The 19751-nt window shown below is 38.4% G+C and overlaps 1 protein-coding gene across 1 annotated transcript; it reads right to left on the bottom strand.

The window, feature by feature from the left end:
- Positions 1–302: 302 nt before the first annotated feature.
- Positions 303–1253, bottom strand: LOC128060529 (olfactory receptor 52A1). The gene has a single exon (XM_052652934.1). The coding sequence runs from the start codon at positions 1251–1253 to the stop codon at positions 303–305; it is 951 nt and encodes a 316-aa protein (XP_052508894.1).
- Positions 1254–19751: the final 18498 nt, after the last annotated feature.

The raw sequence follows: 19751 nt of genomic DNA, 5'->3' as shown, positions 1-19751 counted from the left end.
TGTACACTCAAGCAGGTACTAAAAAAATTAGAGAGAAATGTAAAGGAGAAACAATCAGTATTTTCCTCCTTTATGCTTATCATTCTCATTACCCATCTAGGATCCACAGTCCTATTGACTGCTGTCATGGGCTAATAGGCAATAGCTAACATGCTTGCAAATTGAAAAAAAAAAAATTAAATAGAAAACTTGAGCAAAACTTGTTATTGGAAAAAACATTTCCAATAACAATGAATCTGCTGTTTTATCATGTTGGAGGAAAAGTGTTACTACTCACAAAAAGGTAAACATAAAAGTTTTTCTCACAGTAAATTTTTTGAACAAAATATTTTTACCATACGGACACGGATCTGCTTGGTCTTTGCACCATAGACAAGTGGGTTGAGAAATGGAGGGACCAGCAGATAAGTGCTAGAAAAGAGGATGTGAATATAAGGAGGGATGTGGGAACCAAATCTATGTGCAAAGAAGGAGAAGAAACCAAGGGAGTAGAACTGGAGGAAGACACAGATGTGAGCGACACAAGTGTTGAATGCTTTCAACCTAGCCTCCTTCTGAGGCAAACGAAAAACTGTGATGAATATCTGTATGTAGGACAACGTGATTAACACAATGTCAAGCCCAGCAACAGTGAAGGCCACAAACAAACCATAGATTTTGTTAACCCTGATATTTTCTGCAGCCAGTTTCACGACAGCCATATGTTCACAGTAGGAATGAGAGATGACTGTTGTATGGTAAAATTGTAATCGAACCTTTATCAGTATTAGGCATGGTGCTACAAGAATGGCAGCCCTGAGTGTTACCATAGCTGCTATTTGAGTGACTAACTTGTGAGAGAAGATGGCAGCATGTCTGAGTGGATAACAGATAGCTACATAGCGGTCCAAGGCCATGGCCAGCAAGATGCCTGACTCTATGCCCTGAAATGTGTGGATGAGCCACATTTGAAGCAGGCAACAATCAAAATGTATTTCTGGTACATGAAACCAGAAGATTCCAAGCATCTTGGGCACAATGCTTGTGCTGAGAGCAATATCTGTGACTCCTAGCATGCCTAGAAAAATGTACATGGGCTGATGGAGACTGTGTTCTGATTTGATGATAATGAGAAGCAAGGAGTTTCCAATCATAGCCATGAGATACATGGCACAAAATGGAATCCCAACCCAGCACTGCACAGACTCTAGGCCTGGGATCCCTATTAGTGTGAACTCAGAAGGCATGAAGACTGTGGTGTTGTAAATGGACATAGTGTCCTTGGGTCTCATGATGCAAAAAAAGACATATCTCAGTCCATGCTACTTCCTCTTCTACTTCTTATTTTCATCCAAAGTCATCATATTGAGTGTGCATGATTTTGGTAGATCTCTCAGATCATATCATCCACCTCATATAATATCATATAAAATATCATATCATCCATATCGTATAAAAGGTAAAAGATACACAATGACACATCATGTTTTCAACAATGGCATGCATAAGTCCTGTACCATCATAAAAATTGTATTGGCACGGCAGTGCGACTGCTTTAGAACCAACCAAATACCTGGGTTCCCGGACGGCACTAGTAGTAAAGAACCCACCTGCCAATGCAGGAGCCATAAGAGACACAGGTTAAATCCCTGGGTTGGGACAGTACCCTGGAGGAGGACAGGGCAACTCACTCCAGTATTCTTGCTTGGAAAATCCCACAGACAGAGGAGCCTGGCGGACTACAGTCCATGGGGTTGCAAAAAGTCAGACACGACTGAAGCGGCTTAGTACATACACACAAGAACACACAAGGACTGCTTACGCAACTGCTCCTGTGTCATTTCACTTCAAAGCCGTGAAAACAAAGAAGTTGTTTATTTTGGTTGGCAATTATATTTTAATCAGAAGTTAATGATTCTCTTCGTATTCCACATTTCATTTACTGCTTCAGCATTCTTATTATTCTCAGTGGTCTCTCAGTCAAAGCCATTCGGTTTGGACATTGAAAGTCTGACAATATATTAGTGCAGGTTGCTCTCTAAGAAAGAGAATAAACATAGGAACACTTGTCACCTAAAAGCAAAATATATTTGTCTGCGTATTGATGATATATATTATCTATCTCTGTGTAAAACTAGATCACCAAAACTTTCATCACCAAGTTCAAAAGAACTTGAAGGAAGAGTTTTAGAAAAGGTCATTCAAATCTGTGTACATTTGGTAAGTCTGGACCAAAGTTTCTGGATACTGTTTTATATTTCTAGTAAAACTGAACTGTTTTGCCTATATTTCTAATAGCTGAAATGCTTCATTTTCCTGCTTAAAATAAAATATATTCTGTAATACACATTACAAAATGTTTAGAGTCAAGAGAACTCAAGAAAGCAATGTTGGCAACAGTAGCAAAATATGTAGGTATGAGGACTCATTCTTAATGACTGATGGATATAGGTGCATGGGTAATTGCAATAGAGGCTTCACTCTTGGGTTTTTGCCTTTTGTTTCTCTTATTTTCACAACTACTTGTAAGGCCTCCTCAGACAACCATTTTGCCTTTTTGAATTTCTTTTTCTTGGGGGATGGGCTTGATCACTGCCTCCTGTACAATGTCACGAACCTCTGTCCATAGTTCTTCAGACACTCTGTCTATCAGATATAATTCCTTGAATTGATTTGCCACTTCCACTGTATAATTGTAAGGGATTTGATTCAGATCATACCTGAATGGTCTAGTGTTTTTCCTTACTTTCTTCAATTTAAGTCTGAATTTGGCAATAAGGAGTTCATGATCTGAGCCACAGCCAGCTCCCAGTCTTTTTTTTTTTCTGACTATATAAAACTTCTCCATCTTTGGCTGCAAAGAATATAGTCAATCTGATTTTGGTATTGACCATCTGGTGATATCTATGTGTAAAGTCTTCTCTTGTGTTGTTGGAAGCAGGTGTTTGCCATGACGGGTGAGTTCTCTTGGCAAAACTCTATTAGGCTATGACCTGTTGCATTCAGTATTCCAAGGCCAAATCTGCCTGTTACTCCAGGTGTTTCTTGACTTCCTACTTTTGCATTACAGTCCCCTATAATGAAAAAGACATCTTTTTTGGGTGTTAGTTCTAGAAGGTCTTAAAAGTCTTCATAGAATTGGTCAACTTTCGCTTGTTCAGCATTACTGGTCTGGGCAAAACTTGGATTCTGTAATATTGAATGGTTTGCCTTGGAAAGGAACAGAGATGATTCTGTCATTTTTGAGGTGCATCCAAGTACTGCATTTCAGGTCTTTTGTTGACTATGATGGCTACTCCATTTCTTCTAAGGGATTCTTTCCCACAGTAGTAGATACAATTGTCATCTGAGTTAAATTCACCCATTCCAGTCCATCTTAGTTTGCTTATTCCTAAAATGTCAATGTTCGCTCTTGCCATTTCCTCTTTGACCATTTCTAATTTGCCTTGATTCATGAACATAACATTCCAGGTTCCTTCACAATATTGCTCTAACAGCATCAGACTTTACTTTCATCACCAGTCACATCCACAATTGGGTGTTGTTTTTGGTTTGGCTCCATCTCTTCATTCTTTCTGGAGTTATTTCTCCACTGATCTCCAGTAGCAGAGAGTTCATCTTTCAGTGTCCTATCTTTTTGCCTTTTCATACATTTCACGGGGTTCTCAAGGCAACACTACTGAAGTGGTTTGCTCTTCCCTTCTCCAGTGGACCACAGCTTGTCAGAACTCTCCACCATAACCCATCCATCTTGGTAGCTGTGAAAAGAAGAGAAGCGAAAAGCAAAGGAGAAAAGGAAAGATATACCCGTTTGAATGCATAGTTCCAAAGAATAGCAAGGATAGATTAAAAAAAGCCTTCCTAAGTGAACAATGCAAAGAAATAGAGGAAAACAATAGAATGGGAAAGACTAGAGATCTCTTCAAGAAAATTAGAGATACCAAGGGAACAATTCATGCAAAGATGGGCACAATAAAGGACAGAAATTGTATGGACCTAACAGAAGCAGAAGATATTAAGAGGAGGTGAGAAGAATACACAATATAACTATACAGAAAAGATCTTCATGGCCCAGATAATCACGATGGTTTGACCACTCACCTACAGCTAGACATCCTGGAATATGAAGTCAAGTAGGCCTTAGAAAGCATCACTATGAACAAAACTAGTGGAGGTGATGGAATTCAAGTTAAGCTGTTTCAAATCCTGAAAGATGATTCTGTGGAAGTGCCGTACTTAATATGCCAGCAAATTTGCAAAACTCAGCAGTGGCCACAGGACTGGAAAAGGTCAGTTTTCATTCCAATCCCAAAGAAAGGCAATGCCAAAGATGCTCAAACTACCACACAATTGCACTCATCTCACATGCTAGTAAAGTAATGCTCAAAATTCTCCAAGCCAGGCTTCAGCAATATGTGAACCATGAACTTCCAGATGTTCAAGCTGGTTTTTGGAAAGAGAGAGGAACCAGAGATTAAATTGCCAACATTTGTTGGATCATTGAAAAAGCAAGAGATTTCCAGAAAAACATCTATTTCTGCTTTATTGACTATGCCAAAGCCTTTGACTGTGTGGATCACCAAACTGGAAAATTCTGAAAGAGATAGGAATACCAGACAATCTGACCTGCCTCTTGAGAAATCTGTATGCAGATCAGGAAGCAACAGTTAGAATTGGACATGGAACAACAGACTGGTTCCAGACTGGTTTCCCATACTCCTGGGAAAGGAGTATGTCAAGGCTGTATATGGTCACCCTGCTTATTTTAACTTATATGCAGGGTACCTCATGAGAAATCCTGGAATGGATGAAGCACAAGCTGGAATCAAGATTGCTGGGAGAAATATAATAACCTCAGATATGTAGATGACTCCATCCTTACAGCAGAAAGTGAAGAAGAACTAAAGAGCCTCATGTTGAAAGTGAAGAAGGAGAGTGAAAAACTTGGCTTAAAACTCAACATTCCATAAACTAAGATCATGGCATCCATCACTTCAAGGCAAATAGATGGGGAAACAGTGACAGACTTTATTTTGGGGGTCTCCAAAATTACTGCAGATGGTGACTGAAGCCATGAAATTAAAAGACACTTCGCCCTTGGAAGAAAAGTTATGACCAACTTAGACAGCATATTAAAATGCAGAAACATTACTTTGCCAACAAAGGTCCATCTAGTCAAGGCTATGGTTTTTCCAATGGTCATGTATGGATGTGAGAGTTGGACTGTGAAGAAAGCTGAGTGCCAAAGAGTAGATGCTTTTGAACTGCGGTGTTGGAGAAGACTTTTGAGAGTCCCTTGGACTGCAAGGAGATTCCACCAGTCCATCCTAAAGGAAATCAGTCCTGAATATTCACTGGAAGGACTGATGCTGAAGCTGAAACTCCAATACTTTGGCCACCTGATGTGAAGAACTGACTCATTTGAAAAGACCTTGATGCTGGGAAAGATTGAAGGTGGGAGAAGAAGGGGACGACAGAAGATGAGATGGTTGGATGGCATCACCAACTCAATGGACATGCGTTTGAGTAAACTCCAGGAGTTGGTGATGGACAGGGAAGCCTGGGCTGCTGCTATCCATGGGTTCGCAAAGAGTCGGGCATGAATGACTGATTCTTGGGTTTAAACTTTTCAGAGCTATCATTGGCTATCATTAGCATAAGATTTGACTAATTCAGTCTCATTAATTTTTCATAAAAAACAAGAAGTCTGTGATACTTTAGTCATTTTTTTCTGAGCTGAGGCATAAGAAATTATTAGAAAATGAAGTGGTGGAAGGATGTGTTCCCTAAAAGAATTCAAATATAGAACTAAACAGAGCGCTGACCTCAGAATTTCAGAAATATTTAAGATGAGAAATTTGGAGCAACTCAAAAAAGAGTAATCATTACTCAATTCATTGACTTTTTGTGAAAACTTTGGATCTTATCCATTATATGAAAGCTGTTATCTGATCAAAAGCATTTCCTATTGCATATTTTGCATTGCATACATTGCATATTTTGAAGCAAAAAAATCCTCAAACCATACATTAGAGAGATATTTGTAATTCTGTGAAAATAGGGATAGGTTTTTTTTTTTTTTTCATAGATTCTTTGATAAAGTTGCTTCATATGAGTAAACTGATGATCAGCTTACCCTACAATGAATGTCAACAAATAGGGCAGTAACACAGGAAGCAGCTGTGGTTCCTGTTGCTAAACCACAAATAAAGGAATCAATAAGTCATATTAATTCTGTAGCTGTATCAGTTGACAATTATCTATGATAGACTAGTCACTAAAAGAAGCAGTTGGATATCCATAGGTTTGCTCCTCAATGACTAATTTTATGATCAATCCATACCTCACTGACAAGTAATAACCATTTTTTCTTTCTAAAACATAATAAGAATTAAAATAGAAATCCTTTAAAAACAACCACAGTTTCTAAGCTTTTTAAGATGTAGGAACAATATTTGAGTTTGATCTGGTAAGTACAGACAGTGGAATGTCAGGTGGAAAATACATAATTGAGCACAGGATTGATGGAATAGAGTGATTATTATTGAAAAATCTGGCAATGAAATATTATGGAGGTAAACTTGGGAATAGTGAAACTTACTTGCTAATTGTTGGGTGCTGGTTCTGCTCTCACTAGATTATCAGAAAAGTATTGTCGGTTCTTCATATTAACATCACTCAGCTCTTATAACACAGTGCCCCTTCTTGTTTGTGTTACGTGTTCTCAGTTCCTCTTCATTCTATTTGGACCCCGCTCTGTAACAACACTCATTCAACATCAGGAACACGAATCCATTTTGCACGGAGTCACCTGCAATGGGGAAACATCTCTGGGACAGCCTTTCATGCTTTTCTCTGGTCTCTATAACAGACATTCTCCATATTTTGTAAGTCTGCTTTAGATCATATATTTGTTTTCATTTTCTAGTAAAAGCTAGGGCAAGATCTGTATTACTTGGAGGCATAACATCAATTTATTTAGTTTGAATTGAATAAGAAAGCTGCTACCTATCAGTTTATGTTCTATAATGAATGTGTGGAGAAGGAGGATTTATAAACATAAAATAAGGGGTTTATTAGCCATCAGTTAAACCACAAGGGACCCAGCAAATTATAGTTATGTCCTCTTGGGTTCATCCACACCTAATATCCCTGAAATTATTATTACACTTACAGACACATCCCTTCTCTTCTATTTTTCTCTTGCATAAAATGAATAAGAGATATTTATGTGTTCTTTTTATATCTCAGTTGTTTTTCTGGATCTCCTAATTTGCCAAAAAAATCTAAGCTCTACCTAAATATAGACATTTCTTTGCCAATGATTTCTACTTGAATAAATAACCTGTGACACTTTCTTTCAATGAGGCATTTTGAGAGGAAAAATCTGTATCCATATGCTATTTTATTATGCACTTCTCATTTCCTGCAGTCTCACTCCTTTGATTTGTATTTTATTGAGACTATTTTTGTATATTCAGTACTTTTTTTGTTTATTTCTTAGAGTGATCAATAGTGGTTGACATTTATAAATCCTACTAGAGAGAGTTCTGACTAAACTGTACACATAAATAAATTTTTTCCATCCCTCACTTTACAATTTTCCCTCTTTTCCTCCTTTCTTCCTTCATAAAGAAGGTATTACGTGTGTCAGATATATGAAGGTATCATTCCATGTGCTTTTAATTAAGAAAATATATCTTGAAATTTTGGGAAATAAAGAGAGACAAAATAGGATATCTTTTATCATGAGTGCAAATAAATTCTAAGAAAGTTTTAGACACATGATACCTTTCTCTTTGACATTTTACCCAGTTTATAGACTTTCTTAAATATAACTAAATTTTAGATATACTTGATGTAGCATAGACATGTTGGCAAATTTAGGAGAAATCTTTTCTGTGGGCTGGAGGAGGTTATTTCCAATGGATTTCAGGGTGATTAAGAGATATGATGAAAAGGAAAAGATCCTAAATTTTCTTTCCAGAAATTCTTCTGTGGAGGAGAATGAAAACATTAAACTGATTCATGTTGAATGGCATTGATTCAGAGGTCCAACTGATATCTGTACTTCTCTTCAGCCTATCTTTTATTTTCTGATATACCATTTCATTTATCACCTGTTCTCTCTCAGTTCAGTTCAGTTCAGTTCAGTTCGGTCACTCAGTCATGCCCGACTCTTTGCGACTCCATGAATTGCAGCACACCAGGCCTCCCTCACCAACTCCCAGAGTTCACTCAGACTCACGTACATCGAGTCCATGATGCCATCCAGCCATCTCATTCTCGGTCATCCCCTTCTCCTCCTGCCCCCAATCCCTCCCAGCATCAGAGTCTTTTCCAATGAGCCAACTCTTCGCATGAGGTGGCCAAAGTACTGGAGTTTCAGTTTTAGCATCATTCCTTCCAAAGAACACCCAGGACTGATCTCCTTTCGAGTGGACTGATTAGATCTCCTTGCAGTCAACTGAGTATAAATTTTGATGTTTCCCCAAGTGTTTACCTGAGTCCTTTTCCTCAAATTATACAAATATGATGGCAATTTTATCTACTTAAATCAGTTACCTTCAACATGTCATCTACTAGAACAATACTCCAACATAATTTTTTTTTCATTTTCTTCACTCTGTTCCCATTATAGAAGGCTGCTGCTGCTGCTGCTGCTGCTGCTGCTGCTACTGCTGCTAAATCGCTTCAGTTGTGTCCAACTCTGTGCGACCCCATAGACAGCAGCCCATCAGGCTCCCCCATCCCTGGGATTCTCCAAGCAAGAACACTGGAGTGGGTTGCCATTTCCTTCTCCAATGTATGAAAGTGAAAAGTGAAAGTGAAGTCGCTCAGTCGTGTCCGACTCTTCGTGACCCTATGGACTGCAGCCTATCAGGCTCCTCTGTCCATGGGATTTTCCATGCAAGAGTACTGGAGTGGGGTACGATTGTCTTCTCTGTTATAGAAGGCTAGAATATCTCATTCAGATTTCAGTTCATGTGAATATATTTGAAAAACTGTCCCCAGTTAATTTTGCTCCCTGAAGCATAAATTTACTTTTTCTTTATTTTAACATTTAGAAACACCTTCATACCTAAATCAATCCTTATGCTTGTTGGGTTTTTCCTTCTTTCTTTTTCCCTTCTATTTTTCTTGTTCATTTTTTTAGAAAAGTTATTATTGTTTAACATAGAATGTCATCAATTTTAATTTGTTTACCATGATTACAGATATGTATTCATATGAAGCAAACTTCAGTTTTGCAATCTAGGTCATTAGCAGAGTAAGACCTAAGAACTGTTTTCTGTCCATCTCTTATTTTAATAATATGAATCATTGAATGACTTCTATCTCCAAAATCTGCTAAACTGCCAAAAAACATACAGAATATGAGGTCAGTATTAATTGCTACATAAAAAAATCAATTGATTCTCAAAAACAATGTTGAGATAATTCAATGGAGAATAGGTCTTTTATACAAATAATATTTAAACAACAGGATACCCATTTAAAAAAATTAGCTTTGTTTTTAACAAATGATAGAAAATAGCTTGAAATGGATTATAATGCTAAACATAAGAACACTTTTGTTACGATATTAGGCAAACATTTCCTAGAAAGGACGAAAAAGCATAATCCAAGAACATAAAGAGATAAATTAGGGTCACTAAGAGTCGGACGTGACTGAGCAACTTCACTTTCACTTTTCACTTCCATGCATTGGAGAAGGAAATGGCAACCCACTCCAGTGTTCTTGTCTGGAGAATCCCAGGGGAGGGGGAGCCTGGTGGGCTGCCGTCTATGGGGTCGAACAGAGTCAGACACGACTGAAGTGACTAAGCAGCAGCAGACTTCATGAAAATCAAAAATATCTGTTAACATGCTATTCAGTTCAGTTCAGTTCAGTCGCTCAGTCGTGTCTGACTCTCTGCGACCCCATGAATCACAGCACGCCAGGCCTCCCTGTCCATCACCATTTCCCGGAGTTCACTCAGACTCACGTCCATAGAGTCCATGATGCCATCCAGCCATCTCATCCTCTGTCGTTCCCTTCTCCTCCTGCCCACAATCCCTCCCAGCATCAGAGTCTTTTCCAATGAGTCAACTCTTCTCATGAGGTGGCCAAAGTACTGGAGTTTCAGCTTAACCATCATTCCTTACAAAGAAATCCAGGGCTGATCTCCTTCAGAATGGACTAGTTGGATCTCCTTGCAGTCCAAGGGACTCTCAAGAGTCTTTTCCAACAACACAGTTCAAAAGCAAAAATTCTTCAGCGCTCAGTCTTCTTCACAGTCTAACTCTCACATCCATACATGACCACAGGAGAAACCATAGCCTTGACTAGACGGACCTTAGTTGGCAAAGTAATGTCTCTGCTTTTGAATATACTATCTAGGTTGGTCATAACTTTTCTTCCAAGGAGTAAGCGTCTTTTAATTTCATGGCTGCAGTCACCATCTGCAGTGATTTTGGAGCCCAAAAAAATTAAGTCTGACACTGTTTCCACTCTTTCCCCATGAAGTGATGGGACCAGATGCCATGATCTTCGTTTTCTGAATGTTGAGCTTTAAGCCAACTTTTTCACTCTCCTCTTTCACTTTCATCAAGAGGCTCCTTAGCTCCTCTTCACTTTCTGCCATAAGGGTGGTGTATCTGCATATTTGAGGTTATTGATGTTACATTAAGTTAAAACCAGCTACTGGGAGGAAATATTTGCAAAATACATAGCCAGAATTTTTTTTATTTAGGAAATGCACAAACATTCACAACAATAAAAAACTCATTAAAAATAATTCTTTTTAGTAACTCTTAAAGGTTTTGCCCTTCGTGAGATGATAGCAGCAGCACAGAAGACAGTGGAGTGTAAAGTTATAATCATTATCAGATAGAAAACTAACTAAAATACATATAGACTCAGAAATAGTACATTAAGAAATATTGGGGAATATTTCTAAAAATATGTTACCGAGATTTTTAAGTTACTTCACATAAACACACAAAAAGTTATATATAGCACATGCTGCTGCTGCTGCTGCTAAGTCGCTTCAGTCGTGTCCGACTCTGTGCAACCCCATAGATGGCAGCCCACCAGGCTCCCCCGTCCCTGGGATTCTCCAGACAAGAACACTGGAGTGGGTTGCCATTTGCTTCTCCAATGCATGAAAGTGAAAAGTGAAAGTGAAGTCACTCTGTTGTATCCGACTCTTAGTGACCCCATGGACTACAGCCTACCAGGCTCCTCCGTCCATGGGATTTTCCAGGCAAGAGTATTGGAGTGGGGTGCCATTGCTTTCTCCAGACATATGCACTACCATGAGTAAATTATATAGCCAGAGGGAAGCTGCTATATAACCCAGGGAGCTCAGATCCATGCTCTCCAATAACCTAGAAGGATATAGGAAGGTAGGCAGGAGGCTCCTTTTGATCATGATATATGATATTTTCAACATATCATTTAGTGTGATAATATTTTGTTATGAGGATTTTCCATTCAAATTCATGAGTTTTTGGCTTTTAATTTTTCTTTATTTTAGTACCCTTTTCTATTAATAGTTTGGTTTCAGGGAAATATTGGTAATAATAAAATAATTTAGAAACCATTTTCTCCTGTTTAATATTTTAGAAGAGCTTGCTAAAGATAGCTGTTGCCAGGAGCCAACGTGAGGAACTCCGGCCATGGCAAAGGTCAGGAGGAAGGAGGCTTCCACATATGCAAAGGCGGGATCAAGCCTCAGGAAACCCCCTGTTCTTGAGCATCTACCCCCAAAACCAGAGTCTACCTACTTTACTGTTTTATGCTCTTACCTACACCTCTGACTTTATGAGGGGCTGTTCCCCACTGGTTCTCTCGGAGAAGGTGTAAACTTGCAGCTCTCTGCTGGCAGACTAGCTTGTGTGACAGGATTATCCACACTCCTGCCACTACGCACATGATTGTTTACTACCTCTCAACCATAAAGAGCACAGAGAGTTTGGAGTATTTTGAAAATCTTAATTAGCATAGGGCTTTTCTCATTGTTGAGTCAATGATTGCCGCCAGGCCTCCATATTGAGAATGGCCTCCTTAGGCACCTGGGAATATATTAATGTATTTGGAATATAGAAAAGGAAATATAGTAGTTTTTTATGTTAGCAATACTAGATTTTTTTAGTTAATGAATTTTCTCTTTTGTTATAGATCACTGTACTTTGTTATAAATCACTGTGTCCTTGCTATGTAAAAATGTAACTTTATCACTATCTTAAGACTAAATAGATCTTAAGGGGAACATTGGTGAAGGGTTTTCATTTGTTGGGCTGAGGTTTGCTGCTAAATCTCCATATTCCCTGCCCTTATAATGAATATAACTAGCATATAGGAGAAATAAGTATTAACCTTTAAGATTAATCATGTTAACCTTCAGTTCAGTTCAATCGCTCAGTCGTGTCCGACTCTTTGCGACCCCATGAATCGCAGCACGCCAGGCCTCCCTGTCCATCACCATCTCCTGGAGTTCACTCAGACTCATGTCCATCGAGTCCGTGATGCCATCCAGCCATCTCATCCTCTGTTGTCCCCTTCTCCTCCTGCCCACAATCCCTCCCAGCATCAGAGTCTTTTCCAATGAGTCAACTCTTCGCCTGAGGTGGCCAAAGTACTGGAGCTTCAGCTTTAGCACTAGTCCTTCCAAAGAAATCCCAGGGTTGATCTCCTTCAGAATGGACTGGTTGGATCTCCTTGCAGTCCAAGGGATTCTCAAGAGTCTTCTCCAACACCACAGTTCAAAAGCATCAATTCTTCGGTGCTCAGCCTTCTTCATAGTCCAACTCTCACATCCATACATGACCACTGGGAAAACCACAGCCTTGACTAGATGGAACTTAGTCGGCAAAGTAATGTCTCTGCTTTTGAATATACTATCTAGGTTGGTCATAACTTTTCTTCCAAGGAGTAAGCGTCTTTTAATTTCATGGCTGCAATCATGATCTGCAGCGATTCTGGAGCCCAAAAAAATAAAGTCTGACACTGTCTCCACTGTTTCCCCATCTATTTCCCATGAAGTGATGGGACCAGATGCCATGATCTTCGTTTTCTGAATGTTGAGCTTTAAGCGAACTTTTTCACTCTCCTCTTTCACTTTCATCAAGAGGCTTTTAGCTCCTCTTCACTTTCTGCCATAAGGGTGGTGTCATCTGCATATCTGAGGTGATTGAGATTTCTCCCAGCAATCTTGATTCCAGCTTGTGTTTCTTCCAGCCCAGCATTTCTCATGATGTACTCTGCATAGAAGTTAAATAAGCAGGGTGACAATGTACAACCTTGACGTATTCCTTTTCCTATTTGGAACCAGTCTGTTGTTCCATGTCCAGTTCTAACTGTTGCTTCCTGACCTGCATACAGATTTCTCAAGAGGCAGGTTAGTTAGTCTGGTATTCCCATCTCTTTCAGAATTTTCCAGTTTATTGTGATCCACACAGTCAAAGGCTTTGGCATAGTCAATAAAGCAGAAATGAATGTTTTTCTGGAACTCTCTTGCTTTTTCCATGATCCAGCGGATGTTGGCAATTTGATCTCTGGTTCCTCTGCCTTTTCTAAAACCAGCTTGAACATCAGGGAGTTCACAGTTCACATATTGCTAAAGCCTGGCTTGGAAAATTTTGAGCATTACTTAACTAGTGTGTGAGATGAGTGCAATTGTGCAGTAGTTTGAGCATTCTTTGGCATTGCCTTTCTTTGGGATTGGAATGAAAACTGACCTTTTCCAGTCCTGTTGCCACTGCTGAGTTTTCCAAATTTGCTGGCATATTAAGTGCAGCACTTTCACAGCATCATCTTTCAGGATTTGAAACAGCTCAACTGGAATTTCATCACCTCCACTAGCTTTGTTCATAGTGATGCTTCCTAAGGCCCACTTGACTTCACTTTCCAAGATGTCTGGTTCTAGATTAGTGATCACATCATCATGATTATCTGAGTCGTGAAGATCTTTTTTGTACAGCTCTTTCATGTATTCTTGCCACCTCTTCTTAATATCTTCTGCTTCTGTTAGGTCCATACCATTTCTGGTTCCCTTGGTATTTCTAATTTTCTTGAAGAGATATCTAGTCTTTCCCATTCTGTTGTTTTCCTCTATTTCTTTGCAGGTTAAATAAATTCTTTTCTTAGTTGTAACCCGCTACACCCTCACCCTATAGGAAGGCAACTTTATCTGCTACCTTCAGAGGGTGGTGCCTGGTTTAAGGAAAAACACCCTTGGAAAAAATAAGTTTTTTGGTTATCAGAAAGAAAAGATCATAAAATGTCAGCAGGCCTCATGGCCAGAAGATGATGTAAAACCCCTAAGACCTTTTTTTATACATTTATGTGAAGCACCTGATTTTGATTAAGGTCAGGGCTGCTGACCCCCACATGACTTTAAAATTTCCATTTGTCTCTATGTGTAACAAAGTGTATATAAGCAAACCTAAAAAATAAAGAAATCAGATAAGTTTCTGGAAAGCCTGAGTCCCCCATGTCATTTCTTTCTTGCTCCCCGTTTTTCTGGCTGAATGCACATCTGGAGCGAGGATGCCCACCACGTCTACTTACTTGCCCTGGCTTTTAAGTTCCAGCGAGAAGGAGCCCAAGGAGGGGCACCTTCTGGAATTCAAGTGGCGCCAGTGGTCCAACGTAGATGGTGCAAATTCCCTGTCTTGGAATTTTATTGGTATCCCACGTAAATCAAGTTATTTGGCATCTTTTTCTCCACTAATATTTCCTACTACACTATCCGTTTCTAATCTCTCTATATATCTGTAATTAAATAAGTTTTTTCCTAGGACGCCGATTCCGTCTCCCCTTCGAATCACCCTGAATCCATGGGGACTGGACCCCGTCAAGCTGTTAAATTGACTTTGAACATTTTGATAGAATTCAACTGTGAAGTTCTCTGGTCCTGAACTTCTGTTGGGGAGGAGGGGTGGATTTTTAATTAACATTTCTAACTCCTTACTAGTGATCAGTCTATTCAGATTTTCTACTTCTTCATGATTCAGTCTTAAAATTGAATGATTCTAAAACTGGATGCATTTCTTCTAGGTTGTCAATTTGATGGCATATAGCTGTTTATAGTATTTCAGTGATGTCAACTATAATTTCACCACTTTTCTTTCTGATTTCATTTATCTAAGCTTTCTTTCCTTCTTAGTGAGTCTAGGTAATGGTTTGTTAATTTTGTTTATCTTTTTAAAGTATCTATTCTCAGTTTTGTTGACCTTTTATATTGTCTTTTTGTTGATCTTTTATACTTTCTTGTTTCCTGAAGTGGACCTGTGTTGTTATAAACTTCCATTTTAATATTATTTCTGCTGAATCCCATAGACTTTTTTATCATTTAAATTTTCAGCCTCATTTATCTTCAGATATTTTTGAAATTTTTCTTTTGACTTCTTCATTAATAGGTTAGCTGTTCAATAGCGGGTTGTTTAGTCTCCAAGTATTTTTTCCAGTTTTCTTGTAGCTTATTTTTGTTTCTGGTTTCATATGATTATGGTGAGAAAAGATGCTTGATATGGTTGGTTTAAATCTTCATAAAATTATGGAGCCTTATTTTGCATCTCAAATTATGTTCTATGCTTGAGAAAATGACTCACGCACTTGAGGAGAGTGTGTTCTGTTACTTTTGGAGAGCATAATTTGCTCAAACCTAATAAATCCATCTGGTCTAAACTTTTATTTAAGGCCATTATTTCCTGTCTTTGTGGTTCTCTGTCAGTGTGACATATCCATTGCTCTAAGTGATAAAGACCTCTACTATTATGTGGTGATATTGTTTTTTCTCTTTTGGTCTTTTAGTAATTCCTTTATATATTTTGGTGCTCCCACATTAGGTATTATTAACTCGTGTTATTATGATGAATTTTACCCTGTATATAATGTCTATCTTTTGCTCTTGTTACCTTTTTTGGTTTGAAGTCTATTTTGTCTGATGTGAGTGTAATAAAAGCTGTTTTCTTTAGACTGCCATTTCTTTGGAATATCATCTTCCAACCCTTCACTTTAGTCAACTTCTGTCTTTATAGCTAAGTTTCCTGTCAAAAATATATAATTCTGTGCTATTTTTAGTCCATCCAACCAGGCTGCATCCCTTGATTGAATTCAATCCACTTTTATTTATGGTGAAAATTGACAAATGAGGACTTAGTACTGCCGTTTTATCATTTTTGTTTTCTGGTTGGTGTAGATCTACATTTTTTTCCCTTGTTCTTCTCTCTGCCACTACAGATTCATGGTTTTCTTTAATGTTTCTCTGTTTCTTTTCTTTCTTTCTTTCTTTTCAATTTTGTGTCTCTTTTCTAGATTTGTAATTTGTTTAAACCATGAGATTTGTATAAAATGTCTCTTTGGTAAAATAGTACTATTTTCTGCAATAGCATCTTATCTTCATTAGCCTGTATGATTTCCATCCTTTTCCTCTTCCAATTTTATGTTTTTTTTTTGTTTGTTTGTTTCTGATCATGTATTCTACTGTGAATTTTTTATTAAAATGTAGTAGCAATTTTTAAATTTTTACTTTAACCTTTCTGGTTTCTCTTCTCATGAGGTCACTAATTCTGTCATGCAGACCTCACCTTTATGATATCAACTAAACCTAATTAATTATCAAAGGTCCCATCTCCAATGACCATCATATTGGGAGGTAAGGCTTCTATATATGACTTATGAGGAGACACAGTTTGGTCACAGAATGTGTCACTCGTAGTTTGAGAAGAGTTTTATTATGGTTGTATACTGTGGTGATTTTTTTTTTTCAATGTGTCAGTGTTTTTTTTCAATGTGTTTTTTTTGTGAAAAATTTGTGTATATTGCTTCATCCCTGTCAGTATGTCTGAGTCTGGTTTTACTGCCCTTTACTGTTACTAGAGTCATTGGCTTCAGTGTGATTGCTCTGGGAATTGAAAAATAAAATGGGTTAAATCATATTTAGCAGAAAACAGCAAGGCCTGGAAAACTCCAGTGTTTATTTGGTGTTTGATCACAGACTATTACATGTTAGACTAGGAATGGACTTTCCAATTAGCAAGGCTAGTCTATGCTTAAAATTGAGATAACTGGGCCTTTCTGTTTGAATCTAGAAGAGGTTTATAAAGCAGGAAGAATATGGAAGGAGGGGGTCAGGCAACAGAGAGACATGACAGACTGTCGGCCATTATGAAAGGAGCAGCCGTAGTGTTGGAAGGATGGGGCCTCAGAAATTAGGAAGAAATTAGTCTCCTCCACCCCTTCATTCAAAGGATCAGGTGGACCTGTACAGAGAACATACAGATTCTTAATGGCCTTTTCATTATGCATGGCACATACCTAATTTTTTCACATTTATTCATAATTATTGTCCTTTTTACAAGTGATTAAATTTGAATGAAAGTCATTTGGGCTATTTGGGCCAAAGAAAAGCTATTTGAAAAAAAGCTATTTGAAAGCTTTTTGGGCTTCCCAGGTGGCTTAGTGGTAAAGAACCCATCTGCAATACAAGAAGCACAAAAGACAAGGGTTTAATTCTTGGGTTAGGAAGATACCCTGGAGAAGGAAATGGTGGCACCTCCAGTATTCTTGCCTGGAGAAATTTCATGGACAGAGGAACCTGGCAGGTTACCATCCATGGGGTCACAAGGAATTGGACATGGCTGAGCACAGCACAGCATGGATCCTAATGCTATTAATAGTAGAATGTAATGTAAACATCAATGGTAATCTTTTAAAAAAGGCAAGAAGTGCATTTGTACTGTAATATATTACCCTCATAATTATCAGGAGACACTGTTTAAGGAATGATTTCACAAAGGCTCTGAAAGTCCTGCTACTTCCTTAAATTCACAGAGTTGATATAGGATTGAGATGGACTATTAACTCGGACTTTGACTCTGAACAAAATAAATTCTCTCAGTATATAAGATTTTATTTATTCAGATAAAATATTTATTATTCAGGGGCAGCACTCAGATAATCAGGTAGAATGTGATTTACTGTGAGCTCTGTTCCTGTGTGTATTGACTACTCTCATTCTTCAGCATTGACTGATTCCATCTCATAGAGCCTGATCAAAAAAGTTTCTCTCAATATAACCAGGCAGAAACTGACTGTAGTGTTTCTTATGCAGATGAGTCAGACTTGCTCCCCTCTGCAATTGTTGACAAATAGCAAATTCGAAACCATAAAACATCACATGCATGAGTATCTGTGCTTTGTGACCCTATAGACTATAATCTACCAGGCTCCTCTGTCCATGGGGTTCTCCAGGCAAGAATAATGGAGTGGGTTGCCATTTCCTTCCCCAAGGGATCTACCTTCCCAAGGGATCCCTGTGTCTCTTATGGTTCCTGAATTGGCAAGTGAGTTCTTTGCCACTAGCACCACCTGGGAAGCCCCAAAATAACGTATATATAAAGGCAAAACTTTGACATATTTTTAGACATGTTATAAATTTTTATTATGTGCCAGACACAACGTATTTTTATGTTCAGTCCCTACAAATATCCAATGTGGTAGGGTGATATTGTCATCCATATATTACAACCACTTTTGCTTCCTCTCTACACAATATCCCAATATCCTTCTTCTTGTTAACAATATCATGGCACATTGTCCCAGGTTGTGAAAATCTCTAGGATGCTTAACAAAGGCACACTTCATGAACATGGGTCTCTTCTCTGATGGCAAGATTAGGAAAAAGATGGTAGAAAGTGTTGGGCTTTCAGCAAAGCTCTGCTCGTAAACTAATATCCTGCTTGCCTTATTTCTCTTTCCCTAACTTATAACCCTAATTTCTCTCTTCTTCTTGCATTCCTTATTTCTATCTAAGAATTAAAAGTAGACATAGAAAGAGAAAGATAAATATTGTATACTAATGCATATATAACTATAATGTAAACCACAATCACAGAAAACTAAACAATCTAATCACAGGGATCACAGCCTTGTCTAACTCAATGAAACTATGAGCTATGCTGTGTAGGGCCACCCAAGATGGATGGGTAATGGTGAAGAGTTCTGACAAAATGTGGCCTACTAGAGAAGGGAATGGCAAACAACTTCAGTATTGTTGCATTGAGAACCCCATGAACAGTATGAAAAGGCAAAAAGAGGAGACACTGAGACAAGAATTCCACAGGTCAGTAGGTGCCCAATATGGTACTGGAGATCAGTGGAGAAATAACTCCAGAAAGAATGAGAGATGGAGCCAAAGCAAAAACAACACCCAGTTATGGATGTGACTGGTGATGGAAGTGAAGCCCGATGCTGTAAAGAACAATATTTCATAGGAACCTGGAATGTTAGGTCCATGAATCAAGGAAAATTGGAAGTGGTCAAATGAGAGATGGCAAGAGTGAACGTCAACATTCTAGGAATGAGCGAACTAAAATGGACTGGAATGGGTGAATTTAAATCAGATGACCAATATATCTACTCCTGTGGGAAAGAATCCCTCAGAAGAAATAGAGTAGCCATCATAGTCAACAAAACAGTCCAAAATGCAGTACTTGGATGCAGTCTCAGAAACGACAGAATGATCTCTGTTCATTTCCAAGGCAAAAACATTCAATATCATGACAATCCAACTCTATGCCTCAATAATTCTGAAGAAGCTGAAGTTGAAAGGTTCTATGAAGACCTACAATACCTTCTAGAACTAACACCCCCGAAAGATGCCCTTTTTATTATAGGGGACTGGAATGCAAAAGTAGGAAGTCAGGAAATACCAAGAGTAACAGGCAAATTTGGCCTTGGAGTACAGAATGAAGCAGGGCATAGGCTAACAGAGTTTTGC

Source organism: Budorcas taxicolor, chromosome 15 (assembly GCF_023091745.1).
Source record: "Budorcas taxicolor isolate Tak-1 chromosome 15, Takin1.1, whole genome shotgun sequence".
NCBI lineage: Eukaryota > Metazoa > Chordata > Mammalia > Artiodactyla > Bovidae > Budorcas > Budorcas taxicolor.
Note: the sequence above shows the minus strand (reverse complement) of the source record. Positions and strands in the feature narration are given on the sequence as shown.